This window comes from Pogonomyrmex barbatus, unplaced genomic scaffold, assembly GCF_055798465.1.
Source record: "Pogonomyrmex barbatus isolate J1 unplaced genomic scaffold, ASM5579846v1 scaffold9, whole genome shotgun sequence".
NCBI lineage: Eukaryota > Metazoa > Arthropoda > Insecta > Hymenoptera > Formicidae > Pogonomyrmex > Pogonomyrmex barbatus.
The window spans coordinates 6,472,096-6,497,642 of record NW_028297193.1 but is presented as its reverse complement, the minus strand read 5'-3'; the positions used below and the strand labels follow the sequence as shown (position 1 = coordinate 6,497,642).

The 25,547-nt window shown below is 30.9% G+C and overlaps 3 protein-coding genes and 1 non-coding gene across 10 annotated transcripts; 3 read left to right on the top strand and 1 right to left on the bottom strand.

The window, feature by feature from the left end:
- Positions 1-106: 106 nt before the first annotated feature.
- Positions 107-1,690, top strand: LOC105431106 (uncharacterized). The gene is made up of 4 exons (XM_089085040.1): positions 107-551; positions 619-751; positions 861-1,192; positions 1,358-1,690. The coding sequence occupies exons 1-4, from the start codon at positions 501-503 to the stop codon at positions 1,688-1,690; spliced, it is 849 nt and encodes a 282-aa protein (XP_088941166.1). The 5' UTR covers positions 107-500.
- On the top strand, positions 174-247 carry TRNAI-AAU (transfer RNA isoleucine (anticodon AAU)). The gene has a single exon. It is a non-coding gene; the product is annotated as a tRNA-Ile (tRNA).
- A 345-nt stretch (positions 1,691-2,035) lies between the features above and the next one.
- LOC105431107 (uncharacterized) lies at positions 2,036-6,185 on the top strand. 4 transcript variants are annotated; one of them, XM_011645081.3, is made up of 3 exons: positions 2,036-2,286; positions 2,509-4,154; positions 4,332-6,185. In XM_011645081.3, exons 2-3 carry the CDS (start codon positions 2,610-2,612, stop codon positions 5,871-5,873), a joined length of 3,087 nt encoding a protein of 1,028 aa, XP_011643383.3. In that variant the 5' UTR covers positions 2,036-2,286; positions 2,509-2,609; the 3' UTR covers positions 5,874-6,185. The 4 variants fall into 4 exon arrangements, with proteins under 4 accessions (XP_011643383.3, XP_025075103.2, XP_088941152.1 ...); XM_025219318.2 differs by having other exon boundaries at positions 2,506-4,154; XM_089085026.1 differs by having other exon boundaries at positions 2,491-4,154.
- Positions 6,186-6,518: 333 nt separating this feature from the next.
- LOC105431108 (protein rolling stone) lies at positions 6,519-15,302 on the bottom strand. 4 transcript variants are annotated; one of them, XM_011645082.3, is made up of 2 exons: positions 15,079-15,302; positions 6,519-8,715 (listed from the first exon to the last, which is right to left on the bottom strand). In XM_011645082.3, the coding sequence occupies exons 1-2, from the start codon at positions 15,182-15,184 to the stop codon at positions 7,847-7,849; spliced, it is 975 nt and encodes a 324-aa protein (XP_011643384.1). In that variant the 5' UTR covers positions 15,185-15,302; the 3' UTR covers positions 6,519-7,846. The 4 variants fall into 4 exon arrangements, with proteins under 4 accessions (XP_011643384.1, XP_011643387.1, XP_088941162.1 ...); XM_011645085.3 differs by lacking the exon at positions 15,079-15,302 and adding an exon at positions 12,707-12,871; XM_089085036.1 differs by lacking the exon at positions 15,079-15,302 and adding an exon at positions 10,120-10,697.
- Between the last annotated feature and the right edge of the window lie 10,245 nt (positions 15,303-25,547).

The following is a 25,547-nucleotide window of genomic DNA, read 5'->3' as shown; positions in this document are numbered from 1 at the left end:
TCTGTTCTAAATCCACATATAATTATTTCAGATAATATTTTCCATAATATAGAAATATGTACCTTCATTTAATATACAGATTTCGGTATATTGTTCGATTTTAATTGATTTTATTTTATTCTGTTTAAAAATGCAATAATATAAGAATAAAATTCTAAGTCCCATGAACAACGGGCCCATTAGCTCAGTTGGTTAGAGCGTCGTGCTAATAACGCGAAGGTCGCGGGTTCGATCCCCCCATGGGCCAATCTTTTTTTTTATTTCTATATAAATATTTTAAAATTTATAAATGTATTTCTAAAACCCCAATTTCAATTATATTACGAAAAAGCATAACATTTAAATTTTATTTTATTTTCATTATTATTTTAGTGTCATAATTATATTTTTACGCAATCTGATGAAATTGACATCTCTCTTGTTTTTATTTTAGTATCTGCTAAATATACATATATATATATTCAATATGTGATTGAATGTGAAAACATTATTCATCCTCCATGGCACATTTTCGATATAAATTCCAAATTTTCAATTTACTTGCATTAAACGTAATATCTCGATTAATATTTACGCATATTTATAAATAAAAAAGTATTAATCATAATGTATTTTCAGAAAAATAAATATAACCACTTCTTTTGGCAACAATCGTGGCATTGTGCCAAGGTTTTCTCTTCAAAGAAAAATACCAATGAGTATTATAACAAGAGATCAATACAAACTACATTAAAGAATTCTGAGCGTTATGGTAAATTTTATTAAAAAATAACCTATTTATGCAATAATAAAGGAAAAAAATATTCATAAAGAATTTAGAAATTTGTTTATTTTAACATATTTTAATGTATTTCAATTAGAATTAAAAAGAAAGAAGGGTTTGAATTTCCAAAGGACATCGATAAGGAAAAAGAAACCTGTGGAATTAACCTTTTGGAAATATATATTTGATCCTAAAAAATTCTCAAAGATCTTTTCTGTTTACTGGTTAACTCATCGTCAGAGAAAAATATATGATGAAAAGAATTTACATGATCAAGCAACACGCAAAGATGTATTAGTCTATAATGAGCCGATTAAATCTTTAGAAGAATCAAAAAAACTCGTGAAATTACAACTTAAGCCATTACCAAAGTACAAAATGCCAATAGCTGTTTTGCTAAACAGCACGATGAAAAAAGATGTCACCAAGGTAGCGAAGAATATTCAATCACATTTTTGTTAAGACCGGATTTAAAGTTATGTAAAGTATCTAAAAGTTATTGACATTCCTTAAATATTATACAATTTATTTTCTTATTATTTAGGATATATTATTTATTATATATCTGTTTAGGATATATTATTTATTATTTAGGATATATCTGTTAATTATGAGAAGAGTGACATTTATGAGGATAAAATAGTAACATCTACAGCGTCCAGAAAACCATATGAAGAGATGAAGCCGCCTTCAAATATCAAAAAAGTTATAAACATTAAATTGAACGGCATTAAACCATATGAGAAACCAATAAGTATAATAGAAGCCTGTGATGATACAACGAAGGTTCTGCGCCAGGCGATGATACGGGAAGAACCACCAATGTACTCGAGAATCGAGCGACTTAAGATTTTAATAAATGAAAAAATTACCAAGTCCGAAAGTGCATCGGAAACAGATCCGAAACGTAAAAATCTCAATGGATAAATATCTACAGTTGGCTGTACAATAATTAGTAGTAAATAAACGCTTTTTTATAATGTCTTCCGTTTCTTCGGTTTTTTCAATTCGCCATTTTAAAATTAAGCACGATGAACGAATGATTCTTTTGCGCTTCTGATTTTTAGCTGGAGGCAAAATCCTGCATACTGAAAGAAAATGATTTTCTATATAATTAAAACATCGAAGGAAAGGAAAAAAATAGTTAATCAGAAGAGAGCAAAAAAAATATGAGTAAAAAAACGACCCTTTATTACCGACTGTGTTGAGTTACACATCACGAGATGGACATGCACGCCGCCAGATGACTCCAGCCGTGGCCGCGAGCGTGCCGTTCGCTGATCAGTCCGCTCGTTTGCAAGCGTTGTTTTGTCATTTTCTACATTTTATTGTTATCTATAGAAAGAAATTAGCGAGCCGTGCACGAGCGCGTGCCAACACTTTCCTTCCGGTTACGAGTAAACGCCGAAGAAAACGATATCTCGCGCCTCGCCCTTATCGCCGGACAAGTCTCTCGATCGGACATAACCGTTGTATCGATCCGAGACACCGCTCTCTAGCTTGCCCGCCCATCACGGTACATGGTAAGAGGTTATGTTACCTTTGTCAGCTCGCACCGCATGATTTCCGGTGATTCTTGATCTCTCGGGCTGCGTTCCGATATTCGCTGGATGTGCTGAAAATCTATAATATACGTGATCTGAACTATATATATTTCAGTACTGGCAATGAATATCGGAACGCAGCCTCGGTGTAAGGTGCACGGAGAAGCAGATAACGTATAACAGAATTACATCTTGCAGCAGAAGCGATTGGTAAGAAAGATGGAATGCGCTTTGAAGCACGCGCCAACTGCATGTGCGATGAACCGTAACTCCGGGCTCCTAAAACAGAGGAGCTTCTTGTCATGAAAAAAAAATATAATGCTCCGTCGAATGTCGTTGTCGCTCCGCATCAACGTGGGCTTCCTTCGCAGTGCTGGCCACGGAGCAGACCGCCAATGTCTTGCAGAGGAGCTGCCGCTGTTGCCGCTTTCATGTCGAGACGACAAAGTCGCGAGAGAATCTGCTCCGAGGGCGAAGGAACGGAATGTATGCCCGTCGATACACTTTTTGCTTCGTCGAGAACAGAAGAGATTGGTAGAAAGGATCGAAGAATTAAGAGGAATGAGAATTGGCATCAAACATCAGCCGAGAAGAACATTGATGTCGAGACGGTAGCTAGCGATTTTGAAAAATGGCTAAAAATGCGCAGCACGGAGCCATCGGTACCATCGAGCATGGACATGGATGCAACCAAGGTGGTGGAAGGCGTAGACCGATATCTGGGAGAAGAGATGCTGTCACACGGTTGCTTTCTGGGCAAAGATCCATATGGTTTGTCTCTCGACATCGATCTAACGGATACCAAGAAGCTCAATTTATCATCAGGGTACGATGCAATATTACAAGATCTAACGCACGGCGAAAATCGGCTATTAGAGCCGCCGTGCGAGAAGGTCGTCGACGAGTTTATGTTGCCAGAGTTTCAATTAGATCATTTGGATCCATTGACAGTGCTCTCGCCCGACGATATGATGGTGGCCGGTGAAATTCTGCCATCCACGAGCAGTCAGCCAACGCTGAACGTGGAAAATCAACATGTAGAACAAAACGCACCAAAAATAAAAAATCTAGGGCAGGACAGTGAGATATCCTGTGAGAAATCCACACAGGTTACTCTCAATGAGCTACCGGTGAATATAACGGTTCTACACGAGATGGAAAACATAAAATCTATGCAGGAAACTATAATACAACCTTCAGAACAAAATTCCTCGGAGCTTTTCATTGGAACTATACCGACAATGGAAGAAAATTTGTCAAATACCATAAATTCTATGGAAACAGAAACTCAAAATGTCATAATAGAACAGTTGAAACCCAAATCTAAAGCGAAACTTGTACCTCGTATTATCAAAAAACGTCGCAAGATGACGGAGCGAATGGAGAAGAAACTTGACAAGCATATCAACGGTAAAAGCTTTGCCGTTGATGCAAATTCGCAGGATGGCATGATGGCTTTGGTTGCTATATCTACCGATAAGATCTCCAACACGACACAGATCGTTATCAATACTGGCACAGAAAAGCAAGTTTATCAGGGTAAGACTTCGGAATTGATTGAAGCTACAGGCAATTTCCCTAAATTACCTAAAATAGACACTTCTGCTGCGGCTTGGAATAGCTCGGTTGAATACGGCATTGACAGCAATCCAAGTAGTCAATATGAAATTTTTATATCCAATGCATTGGAGGAACTAGGCATTACCGATGATAGCCTACAGCCCTTGTGTGCCACCGAAAATGACAAGGTCTGGCTCTGTCCACGAGATGGTTGCAATAGACAGTTTGGCAGATTGTATACACTAAAGGGTCACTTGTTGGCTCATTATGGAGTTAGGCCATTTAAGGTATGTTAAAATATTGCGTATTTATCTTCTTCCTCTAATCTCTTTTCTTCTTTACAATTAGTATAATTTTATAGCAAATAAAATTGTTCAAAACTTTCACAATAATTTAATTCTTAAAATTATTCGGCAAATCATGTTTTTTTATTTGCGATTATTTAATTAATTATATTTTTACAGTGCGATTTTGAAGGCTGCACTTGGGCCTTTTATTCCGAGTTCAAATTGAAAAGGCACAAAGAGACTCATTTGAAGCGCAAGGATTATGTGTGCGAAGTAGAGGGTTGTAACCGTCGTTTTACCACTGTCTACAATTTATGGAGCCACGCGAAGTTACACAATCGTCCTAATCGAATTGTCTGTCAGGTGCCAGATTGCAACGAAAAGTTTCAAACAAAACGTGCATTGGAGTTACACATGAAGTCGCACGATCAGCGCCACGCACCTTACGTGTGTCAGCACGAGGGTTGCGGCAAGCGTTATTATAGCAGCAACGCATTGACATCGCATCAGCGATCGCATAGCTACAAAGAAGTGGACATCAAATGCTCATGGTTAGGCTGCGGCAAAATTTTCGATAAACCATGCCGACTCAAGGCCCACATGCGTTCCCATACCGGTCACAAACCTTATCCCTGCACTTTCCAGGATTGCAAGTGGGCTTTCTCATCGTCCAGCAAGCTCAAACGTCACCAGAAGAAACATACGAACGAGCGTAAGTTTGTATGCGATGTGCCGGATTGTGGTAAAGCGTTTATGCGCTCGGAGCACCTGAAGGAACATCGGTTGACGCACACAGAAGGTCGTTTCTTTCAGTGCTTTGTATGCGCTGCTCGATTCTCTGCTAAGAGTAGCTTATACGTGCACATTAAGAAGCATCAGCAAATCAAACCAGATCTGAATATAAATGGTATATCTCAATGCACCTCTAGTGATCAAAAACGCACGAGAACGAAAGATTCTCGTTGTTCGCGAGTAAAGCCCATTGTTGAGTCGGACCAACAAAATGCAGAATTAATTAACGCCACAGAGAGTATTATGAAAGAGAACGGCGTTGAGCAGAATGCTTATCTGATGGATGAAGATCAACTGGAATGGTTATACCGTTGTCCGGTAGATGTATGCGGGCATTTGATGAATAGCGAGAAGAATCTTCGTGAGCATATGCTGAAAACACACGACATACATTGCGATGATTTACTATCTAAACCGTCTTCGGACAACACCGATATAGATTACGTTTTGTATACCGTGCATAGATCATCCGCGAGTTCGCCTACTGCCGTTGAGGAAGAACAAATGGTCATGGTGACTCCATGCGATGCCGTTATCCTTGATGCCTCCCCATCAGAAACAGATCATTGTCTGCCAGAATCGTCACCTTTCAACACTTTGCCGAAGAGTTCGGAAACGTCCCAAAACAATGTGGAAACTGACAAGGAAACTATATCGATGAAAGAACAAGGCTCGGCAAGGACAGATCTAACATATTCCGATTGGTCTAAGCTAAAGGAGAACGGTACGCTGGTGAATCCGATAGTGACTGAGACGTCGGACATTATGACATTGGACACGAATGGTGATTTGAATGAGGGTCTGTTATTTACAGAGGAATTGCCATCGATGTATTATCAGGACGATGTGGCAGGTACAGAATATCAAGTGCTGTTATTAGATTCAAGTCCGCTCGAAAGTGCTGGCAATTTACGTGGTCTCGAGTGACATTCGTAATGAACGCAAGTGATGATTTCCACCATAGTCTCGAATAATTTTCGTGATAGAGTGCTCTCGACCAAGTGATGATCGTATGATTATTTTGGACATGGCAATGTGATGATTATTTTAAACATAGCTTAAGAGTGGCATAATAGTTCCGAATAATGATCGTTATCAAACATAGCTTTTGTGGTAACTAATACGATCTGTGATCCAGGAACTGGCCTCAGCCTGATATTCATTTGTATTGTGCGGCCCATAATAGCTTTAAAACGTTATTTTATTAATAAATCGTTGATATTTTTCCATAAAAAAAAATCGTTATCTGTGTATTTCATTGCTATTGCTATCCGATTATGATGCGCGCTTTAAAGTCATGTATCGTTTATAAATAATTTATTTATTTACTTTTTCATGTTTTAATTTATATTTTTTTATAAAACACGCACACACACAGATACACTTTCGCGTTTGTTGATTGATACAATTCACGTTGCAAAAAGTCTGCAATTTAATATTTTTTTTTTTTCTAAAATAACAGACTATTTCATGATAATTACAGCAAGTTATATAATAGAAAAAGTGCAATGTATAAAAGGATAGATATGCATACAATTTAAAGAGCAATTCTTCATTATTTTACGCTATGGATTTATATACAATCTATATTTTATTAATAGCAAAAAAGGTTTTAGCTATTACAATCAATTAACTGCAATTGGCTGCATACACAATAATCATATGGCATACAATCACACGCATTAATAAGATAGAAGTTTAGCTAGATAGGAACTCTCTGAGAAATATACGAACAGCTAGCTTGAGCTTTATAAATAAATAAATCTCCGTTGTTAAATAAAATTATGGTATTAATGTCATATTCTGGAATTTATGTGCATCTTTATGTACACATCTTGTTTTTAAATCTTACTTTTCGCTTAACATCATCTTATTTAATAATAATAATGTTATATCAAAATTTTTTGTGATACTAACAAGTATTAAACTATTAATTATTATACGTTATTAATATTAAATATAAAAATTCAGTATATAAAAAATTTGCAATCTCACTTTTAATTAATACTATTTACGTAATAGTAAATAGCTATCTAATACCCCAGAAAATGTTTGTACAACTTAATATATATATATATATATATATATATAAATGTTCACATAATCTAGAATGAATTCAAGAATGCATAATAAGTTTATTGCGGGATGATTCTAAATCTAAAAATGTATTTACAATGCTTTTCAGAGTTACAAAAATGCAAGATGATAGTAATATCATGTAATTAAATACAAAATGAGAATATCAATTCATGATATATAATTAAATAAAATGGAATGTTTACGCGATTAATTATTTTCCTTAGCAAAATTTGCAATTATTTGAAGAAAAGAATTCTTCATAGTTTACATGAATCTTTGTTCTCATATGAAAAATAAACACATATTCGGAATAATAACGATTATAATAATGATTATAATAATAATTATAATAATCAAAAAAGCATTCAGCAATATCGACCTTTTACAATACTGTCATTTACTATATTTTCTAATATAAGCAATTTTACGTAGAATCTAAAATGGGAATGAACTTTACAATCAGAATTATATCCCGATTGATAAGCGATAATAGTGATAATCATTGTTTTTTTAGTTTGCTAGAAATATATAAGAAAAAGCTCATAAAATCGCAGAAGGAATCACTCAGTCGTATCACTCATCAAACACTCTGTTAAATATCCTTTAATAATATTTCGTCGTTGCAAACAAGCTAGTCCATAAAAAGCTCGCTCGCCAGAGAAGGACTCCTCTATTTGTAGATATAACTGTGTCAAGAAGGCACATTTTCTTTGTTTTGCCGAATTTTAAATTGCCCCAATAATCAATGAACCTACGTGCCCACAGTTATTAAATTCTTTCTCTGACGAAGGCGTAATACATTTTTATATAATTTCTATCGGTTAAACTACTTCCAATTTTTCCGGAAGCTGTTTATTATCCGTCATGTTTGTCTGCGCAGGTTTATTGAATCTCTTGGCGATCTTGCGATAGATTCGATCTCTGATGTTCGCCAGCATGCAGATGACGCAATGCAGTACTGTAACGAACGTAAAACCACCGATACAAATGAGCAATGTCCGCACTGGTTTCTTCCAATCGAGGACTTTGTAGATGTAATGATAGCCATACTTGTCTAGACCGCCGGCAACGTAATATATCACTGAGAAAATAACGTAGAAAAATACGATCGAAAGGCACCACCAAAAGTTTCGCAGACGAAACGATATGCTGGTGACAAATAGATCAACCAGCATTAGCACACTGTTGCATACGTGCATCATAATGTTAAGTGGATCCACCTGATGGATCTCGGGATTATATACGGCGAGCCAGTAGCACATTGTTACGCCGATTGCCATATTAGTCGTGACGACGTATAGAAACCAATATACCCGCTCGGTGAACTCCAATTTGAGATTGCTGGGGTCGAAGCCAGATATCTTTTGCAATTGCCATCGCTTCGACACGAGGATACCACCGATTAGCGCCTGGGTGAAACCCAACACCGCATCCCAGTTGGTCAGATAGATCGGCCATTTCTCGTGCTGCCACAGTTTCTTGTAGCTGCCAAATTCGAATATCGAACACACGACGAAGCTGGCCCACACGAGGAAGATAATCCAACGATAGTACAAATACCAAATGGCCACGTACGGTTGACACTTCGGCTCGGATAGCAGACGAGCATGTGGCGGCTCTTGTCTGCCCGCCTGCTTCCATCTGCGCCCGATCTCCTGACACCAGAGCTTGCTCACCATTGTACGATGACCTGAAAGAGGTACAGAATGATCAATGATGTTACATTTCTCAAATAGAAGTGGAGAATTTGCTTTCAATATATCGCGAATTAGCTTTTTCTTAATTAGAAAAAGAAAACTCAGTGGGTGTGTGTCTTCAGTGTGGAAGAGCTAGAAGAGCATACTTAAGAAAGTGAGAAATTGGATGGGACACGCGTCGCAAAAAAAATCCAGAACAGAATCGAGATTAAGAACCGCGCGTCCGCGACGATTCGCAATGAATGACGAGGAGACGGTTCGATTCAATTTCTGAAAATGGTACATAGCGGGAACAGGCGATCATGCTATCCGGAATGGAGCGGGATCGGATGATTAACGTCTTAAATAAATGTAATTAAGTTTCGAAAATGACCGCGCGTGGCTTCGTCGCGCTTGGATGAGCAAGCGCAAATACGACACGACCACTTCCGGTTTCCTGCTACAATCGAACGGAATGTTGCAAAAAAAAAAAAAAAGAAAAATGTTTTATTCCGATATACAAAGTTCTTTCTATGCAAACATGTATCCAATCATAACAAGCAATTGATTACTTCTTTTTGGAATTTTATGTTTATTTATTTAATTATATGAGAATTATGTAATATTATCTTTTTACATTGAATCAACAAGGAATACATGTACTATTAATTAATTTAATTAACAAATTATTGGAAGACCTGATTTCTTTTCCCTTCGAGATTCCTAAAGTTTTCTTTGATGCGCGCGCGCGCGCGATATTTAGGTCGAGATATAAAAATAATTTATTGTTACAGCAGCAGAAATGTCTTAAGAATACATAATATACACGACACGACAAAAAAAGAGCCTCCATTTCTTTAGAGGATATTTCTCGTGCGACTCACATAGTGAACATTGTAAGAAAAACAACAGTAGCCGTTTAGAGGAAGGCAATCCTGTGAATGAGAGCACCATCCTCGCGAAAGACACGGTCGCGATGACGCGACGAGGAATTTTACGTGCGGTACAGAGCACCTAACCTAACTTTTATCCATCAACTACTTACTCGCGCGATATCATCCAATCGAGATGAAACGCGCCAACATGAGCCTCTCTTTGAATATTTTCTCCAAAGTTTGAAGAGTCCCAGCTACTATTCCTTTGCAACTTTTGCATGCGTTGCGCATATAAACCTTGTACAAAGCTTGGAGTTTTATTCGTGGAATATTTTTGTCATAATTACACGCAAACGGAGTGAGAGGATTATCGCGCGTAAAGTTTGTTAGCCATTTGCTGTAACTTTATAACGGCGCACTGGAAATAAGATTTTGTTTGCATAATATATGCGTAGCATAATGAATTTACGCAAAACGTTTTCTAGGAATACAGGATAGATAAATAATAATAATAGATGAGATACGATGCGAAAATGTACTTACGTGAATTAAACGTGAGGAAAGAATACGCGCGTCCTTCGAAAAACCGTCAGCGTTATTAATAAATATCCTTACAAGAAGTAACGAAATTAAATTAAATTCGCTTTGAATGTCACACATAAATTGAAGCAAATCGTTTCACATTTCGTACCTCGCGCACTCACGCCTGAAAATTATAATCTCGAAGAATATTCACGATCGATCGTCTCACATTTGAATTCGCAATTAACTTCCGAGCTTGAAACAGAAGCGAATTAAAGCGTTTGAAATTTCTCGATCGGCGCGGCCGATGTATAAATTACAATTTCGTGCGGAGTAACGAGAAGAGTTTGAAAAAGGCGGAGTCATGGATGGCGCGCCCGAGGATATATTTCTTACATAAAAGCAAAATGCGGATAAACGTCGCGAGGTCTGAACCTTAGCGCCCCGCGGACGGTTCCAGCCGTAATAAAGATCGTCTCGTGCACGGTCACGTATTTGGACGTTCGGATCGTGCCAGAGTGCCCCCGGGCGTCTTCGTCGCGACGCAGATGAGAGGCCACTTTGAACTAATTAACCTCGTTGGTCCGCCGTGATGCTGAGGTTCACACGGCGTGACAAGAGAGATCGGTCGGCGCTCATACATAAAGGGGGGGAGGGGGGTCGCGCGGTCAATCAGCCAATACTAATTCACTCTACTTCATTTATTACAATCTTCGTCTATTACTACCGATTACACCGATACGAGCAGGTAGATTTCTCGGATTCAAGCGAATCGTCATTCTTTCAAATGTCTGCCTTTACTTTGAAAGGTAGAGGAAAATAAAAATGCTCGTAGGTAGAACGGAAAGTAGCTATATAAGATTCATTTTTCGTGAGATCGTTCTTTCATTATTTTCGATCTAATTTTCACGTTATCGTCATTTTCTGTACTACATGGGGGCAGAGGCGAGTTGAGAGAAATCGTCGTCAGTATAGCATTTTATAGAAAAAAAATCGCACGCCTCGTTTCAAAATTGTGACAACCGAAATTGTGTCTCGTGCATCTTTTCCTTTATTTTTTATTATTCTAGTGATTCGTGACTTTTATTGATTATTCTTTAACGAATCTTAAAGCTCCTGTTTACTCGTGCATCTTTTCCTTTATTTTTTATTATTCTAGTGATTCGTGATTTTTATTGATTATTCTTTAACGAATCTTAAAGCTCCTGTTTACTCTCAAATTATGGCGTCAGAAATGAGAAATTATAATATAATAAATAAATAAAATTAATTATATTTATAATAAAATACGAAAAGTGAACAATTTCATTAAAATATTTGGCTAGATACAGATTTGAAAATAATTTTGTGATTTTGTAATTTTGTAATTTTAATTTTAAGCTATTAAAATAATTTATGCGGAATACTTAAACACGACAGTTTTACAATTGCATTTCTATTTTAGCAACTAATTTGAACATTACGAAAATTATTTCCATATCTGCATTTAATCAAATTTTCAGATAATAAAAGTTCTTGCAAGATATATTAAAATCAAAATATATTTCGATAAAGCAATACATACAGTCGACAGAAATGATTTTTAATATATTGAAAACTCTCCTTTTGTTTCATTAATTAATTAAAAACTGTATATCCAGAAATGAATTATGCATAATCAAAAACGAAATAAAGTTCACAAGTATAACAATTGTCAAATTAATAATATGTAGAAATAAATATGATTTAATTTCTTCCTATCATAAAGAGATAATTTTCAGTATATTTTATAAGTCTATTCTATTAATTGCAAATCTTATTATTAAAAAATATTTTTATTTAAATATATTTTCTATTTTTGTAATTTTTTATTATGTATTTTATTGTTTCTGACAATAATAAATGATGAAGTGATGAACAAGAACTTTAAATTGTTAGAAATAAAAAGGAAATTTGAATATTATCTATTCTTAGATGTTGCAGTAAAATAAGCAAGATTATTATATTAATCCTATTTCGTGTTTTAAAACATTACGAAACAACTAATATTATACTAATATTATAAAATAATATATTATGAAATATCGATTCATGGAAATCTTTATCACGATTTTACAGTTTATCTAATGTTTATTGAGAGCTTTTAACAATGGATCATATGATTAGAATAGAAGATAAGAAATTGCTGAAGATAAGAATATGCAACTATCTTCCATTAAATATATATAAGATTTTTACAATTTACAATTTTGTAATATATAATAATTAATTTTTATGGTAGAGAAATTTAAATAAATACAAATATAGTAAATATTAAAGAATAATTATGAAAACAATTTCTAATTTTATAAATATCTAAAATTTATATTTTTACAAAGATTATTCTTGTTAATTCTTTTTAATTTTACGAAATTTTTATAACTAGCGAATAAAAATGAAATATTGAGAGTGAAAAGGAGAAATGATTAATCTAGATCTTTTTTCTTCAACAACCAAGATTAATTTAACTTCTCGTTCTCTTAACTTACAATTAATAAGACGCTTTGTACTATTTTTACAATGTAATTTGATGCAGTTCATCCTATCAGCGTCCCTTTCTTTCTCTATTTTAAAAATCTCTCGTACTTACGCGTTTTCTAATTGAAGTCTTCAAATAAAATTCACATTTTTAATAAAATGTTTAATAAAAACAATTCACACAAATGTTTTTCTGATACGTGATTTGCGAATTTGTAACGAACTACGATTTTTTGTTGGTCAATAACGCGTCGCCACGTACACGCGACCGATGTCAACGATCGACTAAACTAAAGTGAAATTCTCTCTCACGAGAAAATACGCGAGAATAATACGTCAGAGATTGACGTCAGGATAAACGATAATCGTGGCGTTTCACGGAAAGTAATAGAATGCGCGATTATCAATATGAGTCGAGGTAAACGTTAATTAGAGAAGAAAGGAAAGTGGGAAAAGGGAGGGAAAATGATGGTATCTTTTATCAGGATCATACGATACAGTCTGGTAAAAAAACCAATAACATTTGTACTCTTTGAATTGGGAACCCAACTGTGTAAACTTGCCGATTTACCTGTTAAAGATAAGTAGCTTTTTATTATTAATGATTATATGAGATTATATGTGAAATATCATGTAGCCTAAAAATAAATTACTTTTTGTTGAATCTACAGAAAAATCAGTTTCGCTAAAATATCTAAAAACTCGCTGAGATCTGAAAATAATTTTCTATTAAATTATTTAGATCTCAAATCGGTTGCTAAAATATAAAATATTTGTAAAATCATCTTGTTTATGCATTTCGTATAATTATTTTGATGGTCCAACAAAAGTTATTTAATTTTTCTAATCTAAATTTCTGTATTTCTGCATCTGATATCAAATTTTTAGATATTTCAACATTCACTTTCCGTATACTGAATGAGAAAAAGAAGAAGACAGGAAATGAATAGTATGTATATGATTTGTACGATAATCCTTATTGGTCGACCTTATAAGTCAATCGAATAAGTTTGTTTGAATTTAGACAGTTACCAGAGATAAACATGTTGATATAATATGTATCACGTTAACCAGTTCGACTCTCATTAATTTCAAAGATTATGTCTTATGACTCTTTCAGTCTCTTGTAATATAATATCAATGTATATATATAATTCTTTTTAATTAATTTTGGGCAAGATTTTATACTTTGCTCTTTGATCGATAGCCTATTGAACCAATTGCCACACTATATATATATATATATATATATATATATATATATATATATATATATGTGTACATAATACATATATATGTATGTGGTATTTGGTTCAATGCGCCATCGATCAATAGACGAAGTAAAATCTTGCTCAAAATTAATAGAAAGAATTATTGACATGCATTGATGTACATACAGATTGTTAAAAAAACCATTCTTTATACGGTAGATAGTACACACCATAAAAACACTGAATAAAAAAAACCTTAATAAATATAAATCGAAAGGTTAATTGTTTCTGAGCTAAACATTTTTGTATGCATCATAATTAACTTAGTTAGATTTCTACATCATATACGATGTTTATTTAAACATAGTGTATTCTTCACCGATAAATGACTTAGAAAAATTACATGACTGAATCCAGAATGCTTGTCAAATAATTTGACAAAAATCTGGGATTTTTGAGTTCGCGACTCTATAAGAGGAAGATGCCGAATATTTATGGAAATGGAAGGACATCTGGAACATTTTCTGTAAATATCAAGATGAAGATTTAAATAGGTTATCTTCTTCTTATGTGACATATCGGTAAATCAATCATAATGCTAACGTACGAAAATGTTTATATTTCAAAAACGGTTGAAGTTTCAACTTATGTTCTTTAAGATTTTTTACTTAGTATGGTATATACTGTTTACTATATAAATATTAAAAAATTTCTTTTTACATCTTATATATATATATATATATATATATATATATATATATATATATATATAAAAGGTGTACACACACACACACACACACACACACACACACACACACACACACACACACACACACACACACACACACACCATGTTTGTCACATGGGACATTTCCATCTTCCCTCATAATACTTATGTTTAACCAGACAATGTACACTATTGATAAAATTATCATTGATTTTTCTTCATGACCGAACGTGCAACGTGTTAAATAATACATTTGCCGTTGATAACAGCATTTCTGTTTTACATACGTTCATCAGATCGATCTAATTAACAGAAATATAATATACTACAAAAATTATTATTTTTATTTTGACAAACTGACCTGTCTTGATCACTTTGAAATTCTCAAAATTTTCAATAAAAGCATTAAAAAAATCTAAGAAATATGATATAATATCATGCATAAAATCTCGTGAGAATTTTATATAAATTTAAAATTCTTGTCGTGAGAACTTGCGAAGTGCTCTTAAACTCGAAGAACCAAGGAAAGAGTGGGAAAACACGTACCGCATAACGCAAATAGTTTCAATGACTTCCTCGGAATGATTCGTTCAACGACGCTGTCGTTCTTCTCCAACATATCATGAATTTCGATTTCGCACTCAGGAGACATAACTTCTTTATCTTTCTCAGTAACCGACTTCCTACCTGATGTACGGTTCACCTTTAACTACACCAGCTCCGCGTGTTTGCAATCAATATCAATCCTAGGGTGGACACAGGCTCGAAGTTTCCCTCCCCAAACTATTGCGGGCCTGTTCACCGTTTACTTCCCACTGAGAAATCCCCACCTTGATGCAGCACGCCGAGGCGTTATGAGATAAAATGACATTGCAGATTGTCTCGAACGTTAGTCTTCTACGATTGTATTTTTAATGAAACAAGTACGAAAATTGTACTTAATACATTGTTTGATTAAAAATCATTCATAAATTATGTTCAGCAAATATTTTATTGAATATTTTCGTAAATGGCGGTAATCCTAAAAAAAGATATTTGTAACAGTAATTATGTTTTCTCACTTATTAAGACAAATAAATATTTAGGTGAGTATGTGTGAGTAATAAGAATTCAGAAATGGATGAAAATCATTTCTATATAAAAGTGTTATGAAAATAAACTTGAATTTTGTTTGAATCATTGAAGATTATCGATTTTCTCATTTGTTTCTTCATTTATTTTCTCATATAAGTATATTTAATTTTTTAAATACATTTTATGTTACATATTATCTATGAAAATGCAAATTTTTGTTTTGTTGTTAATTATTCATGCAATTATTTTTTATATAATCATGCATTTTTTTCTTTGATAAAGCCTGTTTTGACACAACGGACTCTCATCTTGAAAATACAAATGTATGCATTTGCATCACGTTTATTTACATCATTATTGTTCCCGATCTTCTAACCGTATAATTGATTTTCTTTCAGTTATATCAACAATTAGTGGAATGAGAAAGAGTTAAAACAATGATCAAAATTACAAACCGATTAAAAAATAAATAAAAGTTTTTAATTTATTCATAGAGATGTTGAAGATAATTAAAAGTATGAATGTTTGGACTTTACTTAGATTTCTTCAGTATAAATAAAATATTCATATGAAAAATGAAATAATGAATTGTCATATGAAAAAAGAAATAACATATATGTAAAGTTTGTGATAAAATGTAACACAATGAATAAGAAAATGACTAAAAACTAAAATTCATAAAGTGATACAAATGATGGCGTTATACAGTTGATATAAAATAAATTAATAACAAAATAAAAATATAAAACATGTATAAATATAAAACAAAAAAATAAAAAATGAACAGTAATAAATTAAGCAAATTAAAGGCTGTGACTGAAATCAGAAATAAACTTATCAGTGTGTAATAATATACGCAATACCCATAGGATAAAATACAGAAGTGGAACATGTCAAAAGTAAACTGTGATGTATGATTTCTTGCTCGTTAGCTGGCGAAAATTAAAACATAATTCAGAATAATTATTGAAATTAAAATAAAATGCAAATTAGAAGACAGGTAAGAGTCAAACGCTGTTATTGATGTGTGATTTATTAATTAGATTATGATGACTAATCCATTTCTACTCCCAAAATGAAAATAAAATATTCTAATTGGTTCATTTTCTTATTCATAATGCATTATGCGTTATGCAGAAGTGTATGCTCCGGCCTTAGGGCCTATCCAAACAAACTTGCATAGCAGTATAACCATATGCATCAAAATTATCCAATCGCATTTTACATGTGTCTTTATGATAAAAATGCGATTAGGTAATTTTCCTTTTGCATATGGTTATGCTGCTATGCAAGTTTGTCTGGATAGGGCCTTACAATTCCCGATTAACAATTCTAATATTACCAATCACATTAATCGTAACCACGATCTGCTACATTATAATTGGCTGAAATAGAATCGTCAATCGGCAATAGCCGGATAACCCGTAGTCTAGGGCCATATTCCGTACACGCTTACTGACAACTATCCCGTATGAAAAGGAACTATTGAGAATTATTGAGAAATATAACTATTCAGAACTATTCAGAAAACTATTGAAATTTTGTGTAGTATTATGAGACATTACTATTGGAAACATGAATAATTTACTATTGGATGAATAGTTACCATAAGCATTTACTATTCATTACTATTAGAATTATAAGTAGTTTACTATTGGAACGAATAGTAACTGTAGGCACGTATTATTCATTACTATTAGAATCGTAAATAGTTTACTATTGGAGCGAATAGTAATTATAAGGATTTATTCTTTACTATTAGAATGAGTTTGCTATTCTATTGGAACAAATAACTACAAATTACTAATTCGCGATTTTCGTGAAAAATCGTGAAAATCTGATATTAGTATTGAATGATATGCCAGTTACTCTGGTAGTACTATACTCGGTATAGCGGATACTCTAATTAGTAAGTCTTTTTATTGTATTTTTTTTAAATGTTATGATGTGTGTACAGAATGTCTTATTTTAAATAATGGATTGAGATTTTTCGAAAATTATTGAAGAAAAACGGAAAAACGTTTGAAATAAAAGATATACGTTTTGAAGAGAGACAAATAATGGTAAAATTAATTTTCGAAAAAAATCAATACATGATTTCTCCGATTGTTCTGCATATAAAAGTAAGATAAAATTGTAAAAAAAATAATAACTTTATACTTTACTCTTGCACATTTCAACATAAAATATAAAATATCTTATAAACTATCTCAGTCTTTGCTATTATAATTAATACTTTCTTAATACTTTTATGCATAAAATAAGATAAATAAATTAGTGCATAAAAAACATATAGTTGTTTTTAAAAAAGAATTCGTAATATGCAATTACATGTTTTTTTTAAAAAGCAACAGTATTTTCCTTACACCCTCGTATGGAAAGGAACTATTGAAAACTATTGAGAACTATTCAAATTTTTATAGCTACCATTCAATTTCTATAGTAACTTGAATAGTAACTATTGGTGATTACATGCATGAATAGTTATTCAATTACTATTCATACACATAATTGTCAATAGTTACTTTTCAAAATTATTCACCAATAGTCGCAGTTACTATTCAATTACTATTCATGCATGTAATCGCCAATAGTTACTACTCAAGTTACTACAGAAATTGAATGGTAACTATAGAAATCTGAATAGTTCTCAATAATTTTCAATAGTTTCTTTCCATATGGGATCGGTGTTAACTAACCACAGCCAATAAAAGCCGCGCTTCTTTCCAAGCTCATCCTTGTCATTATCTGACGTTAGTTAACAACATCGAGTTGTCGATAAGCATATACGGAATATATATGGCCCTAGATTACGGGTTGCCCGGCTACGATTGTCGGTTGACGATTCTATTTCTACCAGCTATAATATAGCAAGTCCTGGTGAATATTAAATTTAATATTCATTAATCTAATATTAGAATCGTTAATTGGGAATCGTAACCGGCAACCCGTAGTCTGATATGGCCTTAACAATTGTAACACTGCTTATAGGCAGATAAAGTGAACTAAATTTAGTCAATAAATCTTTTATTATGCCATGCATTTCGTCTGTAATGGGTCTTATAATCGTAAACCGTAAATCACTAAAATTCCTTGCCTGGATGCATATCATTGATTAACCAAATTAATACGTCACACCACTGAATAGCCAATGAAAGACCACACCAATGAAATACTAACCTATTTTAATCTTTTTATTAATATAATAATAAATGATAATTATATCGCATAAATCATCCTTGATTAATAAGAAACTCACATGCAAAAGTTGATATCAAACTGTATTATAGTTACTGAGAATTAAAGTAACAAAGATTTGGCTTCGATGAAACGCATACTCCCTCCGTTTTTTGCCAACCTTTGGTTGGTAGCAGTCGGAAGTAAAAATGCATATTCCCTTTGTTTTTTTTCAATCTTTGTTTGGCAGCAGTCGGGAGTAAAAAAAAATGAAGTTAGAAATCTAATCTTGACCATTAAAGATCATCGATTTTTTTCATTTCTTTTTCTAATGCTTTTTTTAATTCTGTATAAGATAATATATGTCGATTCAATATAATAACATATTTTTGAATACAACTATTTTTCTTTAAATTATACAGGGTGTCCCAAAATTTGCGATTCAAAATAGCGACTATAGCAAGAAAAGTCTCGGAAAGTTAAGTAAAAAGTTTATTTATAAATTTTTATTTCAAGCAACAGTTTTTGAAATATAAAAGACACACATTGTCTGACTATCTTTTGACTAGCACACTTATTTAAAATTTATTAGCGTTTTTAAAATTTATTTGACGATTTAACTTTTAAACTTATACGTTATCACCATGTACGGCTTAACTTTACTGTGGGACAAGATTAAAATGTTTCCCTCACATGGCAACCAACGTGGGCGACACAATTTACCTTGCCACATTAGAATTCAGCTTCGATTAATTATCTTTTCACTGAAGATGGCTCAATATTGGAGCCAAAACATTTGAAGAATTGATTTTTAATAAAGAAGAATTATAAATCTAATTGTGCACTGCTTACGTGCGTTTCTCATTGCCTTTTGATGATCAATTTGAAATATAAAAATTCTGGCCAACCAGATATTACTTTTAAAATGCTGAACTTGTTTGTATTACCGATAAAACGCGGTAATTTTTGTATTGCTCTCATTTTTTATTAACTTTATAAATTTGGAAATCCTTTTCCACAATTTAAGTTTATGCATTAATACATGTTCAATATATGAATTTCATATAAAAAATGAAAAAAATTTTTATAATTTAGATCTTTTTTGTCGTTTCCTACTATCGAGAGCTATCACATGAAAGTGCGCTTTATATAAAAGTTCTACAATCTGTATTTACAAAATTATTGCTAGACTAATAACTTATAGGAAGAAACAACGTAGTTTTGTTACAAATATTTTTCTTATAATTAGGATTAGACACTTATTACAATTAAGAAAGTATCATAAAATGTAAAAAAGAACTTTCAAATACGATAATTTTTTGCAATGTTCTGCTTATTTAAAGTTATATTAAATTTTGATATAATTTTAGCTAGGCGTTAAAGTGGTTGATATATTAGATACGTTAAAAAATTAATAGTTTATGAGATATTGTTTATTTTACGTTAGAATATGCTAAAATAAAATATAAAATGTCATTCGTAAATTATTAACTTTTTAATAATTGTACCATTTTTATATCCAAATTTTTATATCCAGAAAAATTATATTATGTAAAAAAAATATATAAGTCCATTTAAAAAAATTACGATTATATCGACAAAAATTTCATTTACAAATGAATCAATATGAAAGTCAACTTTCTTGAAATCATACAATTTATATCTTTAATGTTTTTCCATATTTTTCAAATTTTTTAATATATTTAAAAAAATTTTGCACTTGCACATTACAAATTACATAACTCTTTTGAAACAATTATGTCTTTTTTACAATTTATTTATCTTATTACACTGTGCATAAAGGTATTGATACAATTATCAAAACGTAAATAATTTAATTAATTTACATTTCATATCAAAGTATGTCACAATAAATTATAAAATATCTCATAAATTATTGCCGATTAACTCTTCTTATGTGTAGAATGACTAAATTATTGTATGAATAATTTATATGCTACACTTTAAAAAAAAATGTTAATAATCATCTTGTTGCCTGTATTAATTAATATAATTATAAGTATTTTCTGTCTTTTTTTTGTTGAATATAACAAAGATTGCTATTTTATTGCAAGTATGTAACAATGTACGTATAATACGCCCGTATATATGCACTCCTAATACTCGTTATGTCTTTAGGCATTGAATGGCATTGAAAGTAATCTATGGATACTATGGATGCGTTTTTGAACGCAATATATATATTTTTAATATGATAACAAGAAACGGAATTATAAATATGTTGATAATTACAATGATAAATTATCGACATTTTAATTCCCTCTAGATAAGGGAAATTTTTTCCATTGGAAAATCATTCGGCTGTTGCTCCAGTCCCTTAAATAGAGGTTTATCCATAAGTTGCGCGTGCAGTAGTGAGCGTGCATTCCAGATGATCATCATTATATGATCATGTGATTATTAATGTTATTGCATTAATATAAATTGTAGTAATCTGAATACTCCTTTATAATTCACAATATTAGAGATGTGATTTTGATTTATTGACATTGTTAGTTTGTAAATATTATATCTTGCACGGTAGAGTATCAAAAGCACACACATAATCTGAAGTACGCGGTCACTAAACTACAGCACGCACGACTCATGGATAAGCGTCCATCTAAAAGTATATATGATTGGCCAGCTTACAAACTTTATATTTTAAAAACTATTATTTGAAATAAAAATTTACACATAAATTTTTTATTCAATTTTTCGAAAACTTTTTTGCTATAATATTTTGAATCGTGATTTTTGGGACACCCTGTATAATAGTTAAATATGCAAGTTAATTGATATATGTTAATGCAAATATATATGCAAATATATATGTATATGTATACGTATTAATATACAAATATTTTTCGATAAAATGTCATACTTGGACTAGAACTGCTTTTTCATGTTGAAGACATGACAAATGCGATGAACGCTTACGTTTGCATCGCATTTATGCCTTGTCACTATTTCCTAACTGTACATATAATTGTCTCTCAATTATATTAACAGCATAAGTCAGACAAATTTACAATATTAACTTTCAACTGCATTAATAAAAGCACTTAAATATAGCTGTTATTCGAGCTGTTAAATTAAACATTTTGTTTATATATCCTTTTTAATCTGAAAGCCAATTAGAATATAAAAACTTACCTTAAAATTATAAAATCATAATTTCCAAGTTACAAATAATTATAATGGAGTATTTGCATTGAATAAAATTCATGCGCTTGATTATAAAACGGTATTCATGTATTCCGATTATTGTTAGTTTTCAACTTAGCTTAGCTAATGTTTTCATTGTTTTAATGTTGTTTTAACAATTTTATTTCTTAATTTATTATAAGTATATTAATTGTAACAAATTATAAGTTAAAAATGTTAGTGAGAACTGTTAATATACCAATTTATATTTAATTTTTATATAAAAAATTTAAGATTTTTTTAATAAGTACACATTTGTAATCAGTTTAATATTGAGTGTTACAATAACATTGAAGAATTGATTTTAGTGTAAAATATACAAATATTATAAATTAAAATAGAAGTTGAATTTTTAATTTACACGACTCATTCATTATTAATAACTATATATAAAAAATTTTAGACTTTGAAATATAATTATATATTATGTGATTCATGGATAACAATCACGGAAAGAGTATTAATTGACAATAAAATATAAACATAAAATTGATAATCGCTTTTTTGAAAATTTAAAAGTACATTTTTCAATTGTAAGAAACTGTGTTTTAGAGCAATTTGATTTTATATCAGCATTTTTATTTAAAATTTTTCAATTAACCAAAATGAAAAATTAAAATGAAAATTTGCATATAATATTTCGAAGGTATTTCAGTGATGCATAATATTATCGGATTGATATTTTATAGATACCACAATAAGAAGCTATGTCCCCGGTATCGAACGAGTCTTTGACTTTGGTTTGAAATCGTGCCATCAGCAACTCGCGGTTCTCCAACATGCTGATTTCCCATTCGGTGTAATCCTGTCTTCGTTGGCTGAAACTCTCGTTGTTTGCTTGCCACAGCTTATTGTTGTCATTTGAATCCATGTTGAATCGCGTGTTGTCGGTTTGACGTATTATTTTACCTGCGTGAATTGTGCAGGATATTGGACTAACCGAACCAAACACGGTTACCGACCGTTTTGAGGCAGGCTACTCTTTACCTACGCGCACGCGCCATGACCACAGATCTACATCTACATATTAAAATCGATACTTATCTAACATACATTTGCTACTTGTACAATCATTTTACTAGCAATCCACATTTATCACTTTAACTTTACAAGGTTCATATTTACATTTTGTTTAAGATATTTATATTCATTATATGAATTTCTTTTTTTATCTTAGCATGGAAAATTTCTAAATATTTTGAAGAGTCTTCACAAAACTTAGAGTCAAGATTATTACTTTATTCTATAATCTCTACATAATCACAGCTTCAGCATTGTTTAAGAATGTATATATCACAGCATAAAATATTACCAAAAAATTAAAATTTCGTAGATTGTTTTTATTATTACGTTAGTAAAACACATAAATTTTAATTTATTAACTTTTTTTCTAAGTTAAAAAATAATATATAATAATTATCCATGCTGAAAAAAATTATAAAAAAAAACGTATTTCTATATTAAAAAAAAAACAATATTTCTTTATTATTTCATATAAATTTAATTTATAAAAAGATTATTAAATTTACTTGATGACCCATTTTGTGTTTTATTATGTAGAATATTTTAATTTGAAAAATTACATTCTTAACTTTTTTTTTAACTTTTAATTTAACTTAAGTTAATTTATTTTTAATGCAATTTTTAGCTGAGTTAATTTTTTGTTTATGTTATTTTTAACGTAACTAAATTAACTTTATAAACCATTAACATTAATTTAATTTAATTTGATTAAAAAATAATATTACTAAAAATATTACTAAAAATAATAAAAATTATACTAAAAATAATAAAGTTATACTAAAAATAATATAACTTAACCCTTAAATCTATTTAAAAATAGTTAAAAACTCTTTTAAAAGTTATTTACCTAAAATTGCAGCAAAACATAATTATTTACTCTGCATAAATTATTATAAATTATTCGTTATTCTGTTCCGACTTCCCAGTCAAAATTTGGATATTGATGATCAAAATTTCTTGTTGTTGATTAAGAAAAAGAAAGAGTAAACCTAAATTTGCTTACATTTTTAAATTTCAATAATATTTTGCTAGTATAGCCAAAACATCTTAAAATATATTTAATATGCTATTCTAACTCACAGAATTATATTAGCATCTTAGAACATTACTTACAATTTAAGTAGCACATATTGATTTCATATATTATATAATATAGTTTCATAAAGGAATAGGAAACGTTGTACTAAGAAACATTTCTAAAACTATAATTTATGAAATGTAATTTTTACTATATAATTAAGAAAAATTTTTTATTAAATTTGTGGACAAATTGCGATTGGTCAATAGAATAATTTAATGGAATAATCGGTTGATTAATTTAAATTAGTGAAAGTGGCCCTTAATGCTATTTCACTTTTTTTTCATAAAATAAATTGTTTTTTATTTATAATATTATAAGGTTAATAAGTTTTGTGTCATTATGTTAATAAGTTTAATAGTTTATTTAGAAGTTTATTTTTGTTTTTTTTTAAATTTTATGAACATATAATTTAATACAAAACGGAGTTACAAAACTTGTGAAGCAAATGATATAAAATTTATGTGTAATATTTAAAAAACAAATATATATTATGTTAATGCGTATATTTCTTTATTTACTTCTCCTAAACTGCTTCATTTTTATTAATGAAGAATTATAAAATTTCCTAAACATAAAATATCATTTGAAAATATTATAAATATTCTTCCCATAAACAACACTGTAAAATATGTTTTTTAATATATTTTTTAGTATATATTGAATATGTTGATTTAAATATATGTATATGTATATATGTATGTATATGTACATGTGTATATATATATATATATATATATATATATATATATATATATATATATATATACAGGGTGTCCTAAAACTCCCGCATTTGTATACTACGTGATTCTCTATGCTAAAAGAAACTTTTTCCTTTAGCAAAATTGCGTGCGACGAATAGTTTTTACAGTAGATCAAATAAAAATGACGAATGAGCGCGCGTATGTACGTAGTGATCAGGGCCAGCGCGCATTCCTCAGGCGCAGCCTGGTACTTAATCTTTGACGACTTTACATATTGTTTAAAATTAATATTGTTTAAAAATTAACAAAATAAATATTGTTTTCATCCTTTACGTAACAATTCAATAAAAAAATTATCTGATTTCATAACATTATTTCGTACATAAAAAAAACATTCTATTAATTATATGGTTAAAACAATAAAGTAACACAAAAACACAATTTATAAGCATTTGTGATGTAGAAAGATATTCATAAGTTTTAATAATAATAGTTGTAGCCCTGAAAAGGGCTGATTAAAAGATGTTCCTTTTAACGGAATATGTAACGCTTAATAAATTACGAGAAATTAAACTTTTGAACTTTTTAACAATTATAAATAATTTAATCAAATTGTTTTTTATAAAGGAAAATTTTTTGCAGAGTACTAGTAATTTTTTGCATATACGCAATATGTATAATACTTTAAATACGGTTATTTCAAAATATTTAAAACATTTTTATAATATTTTTGACATATTTTTAAAACAATT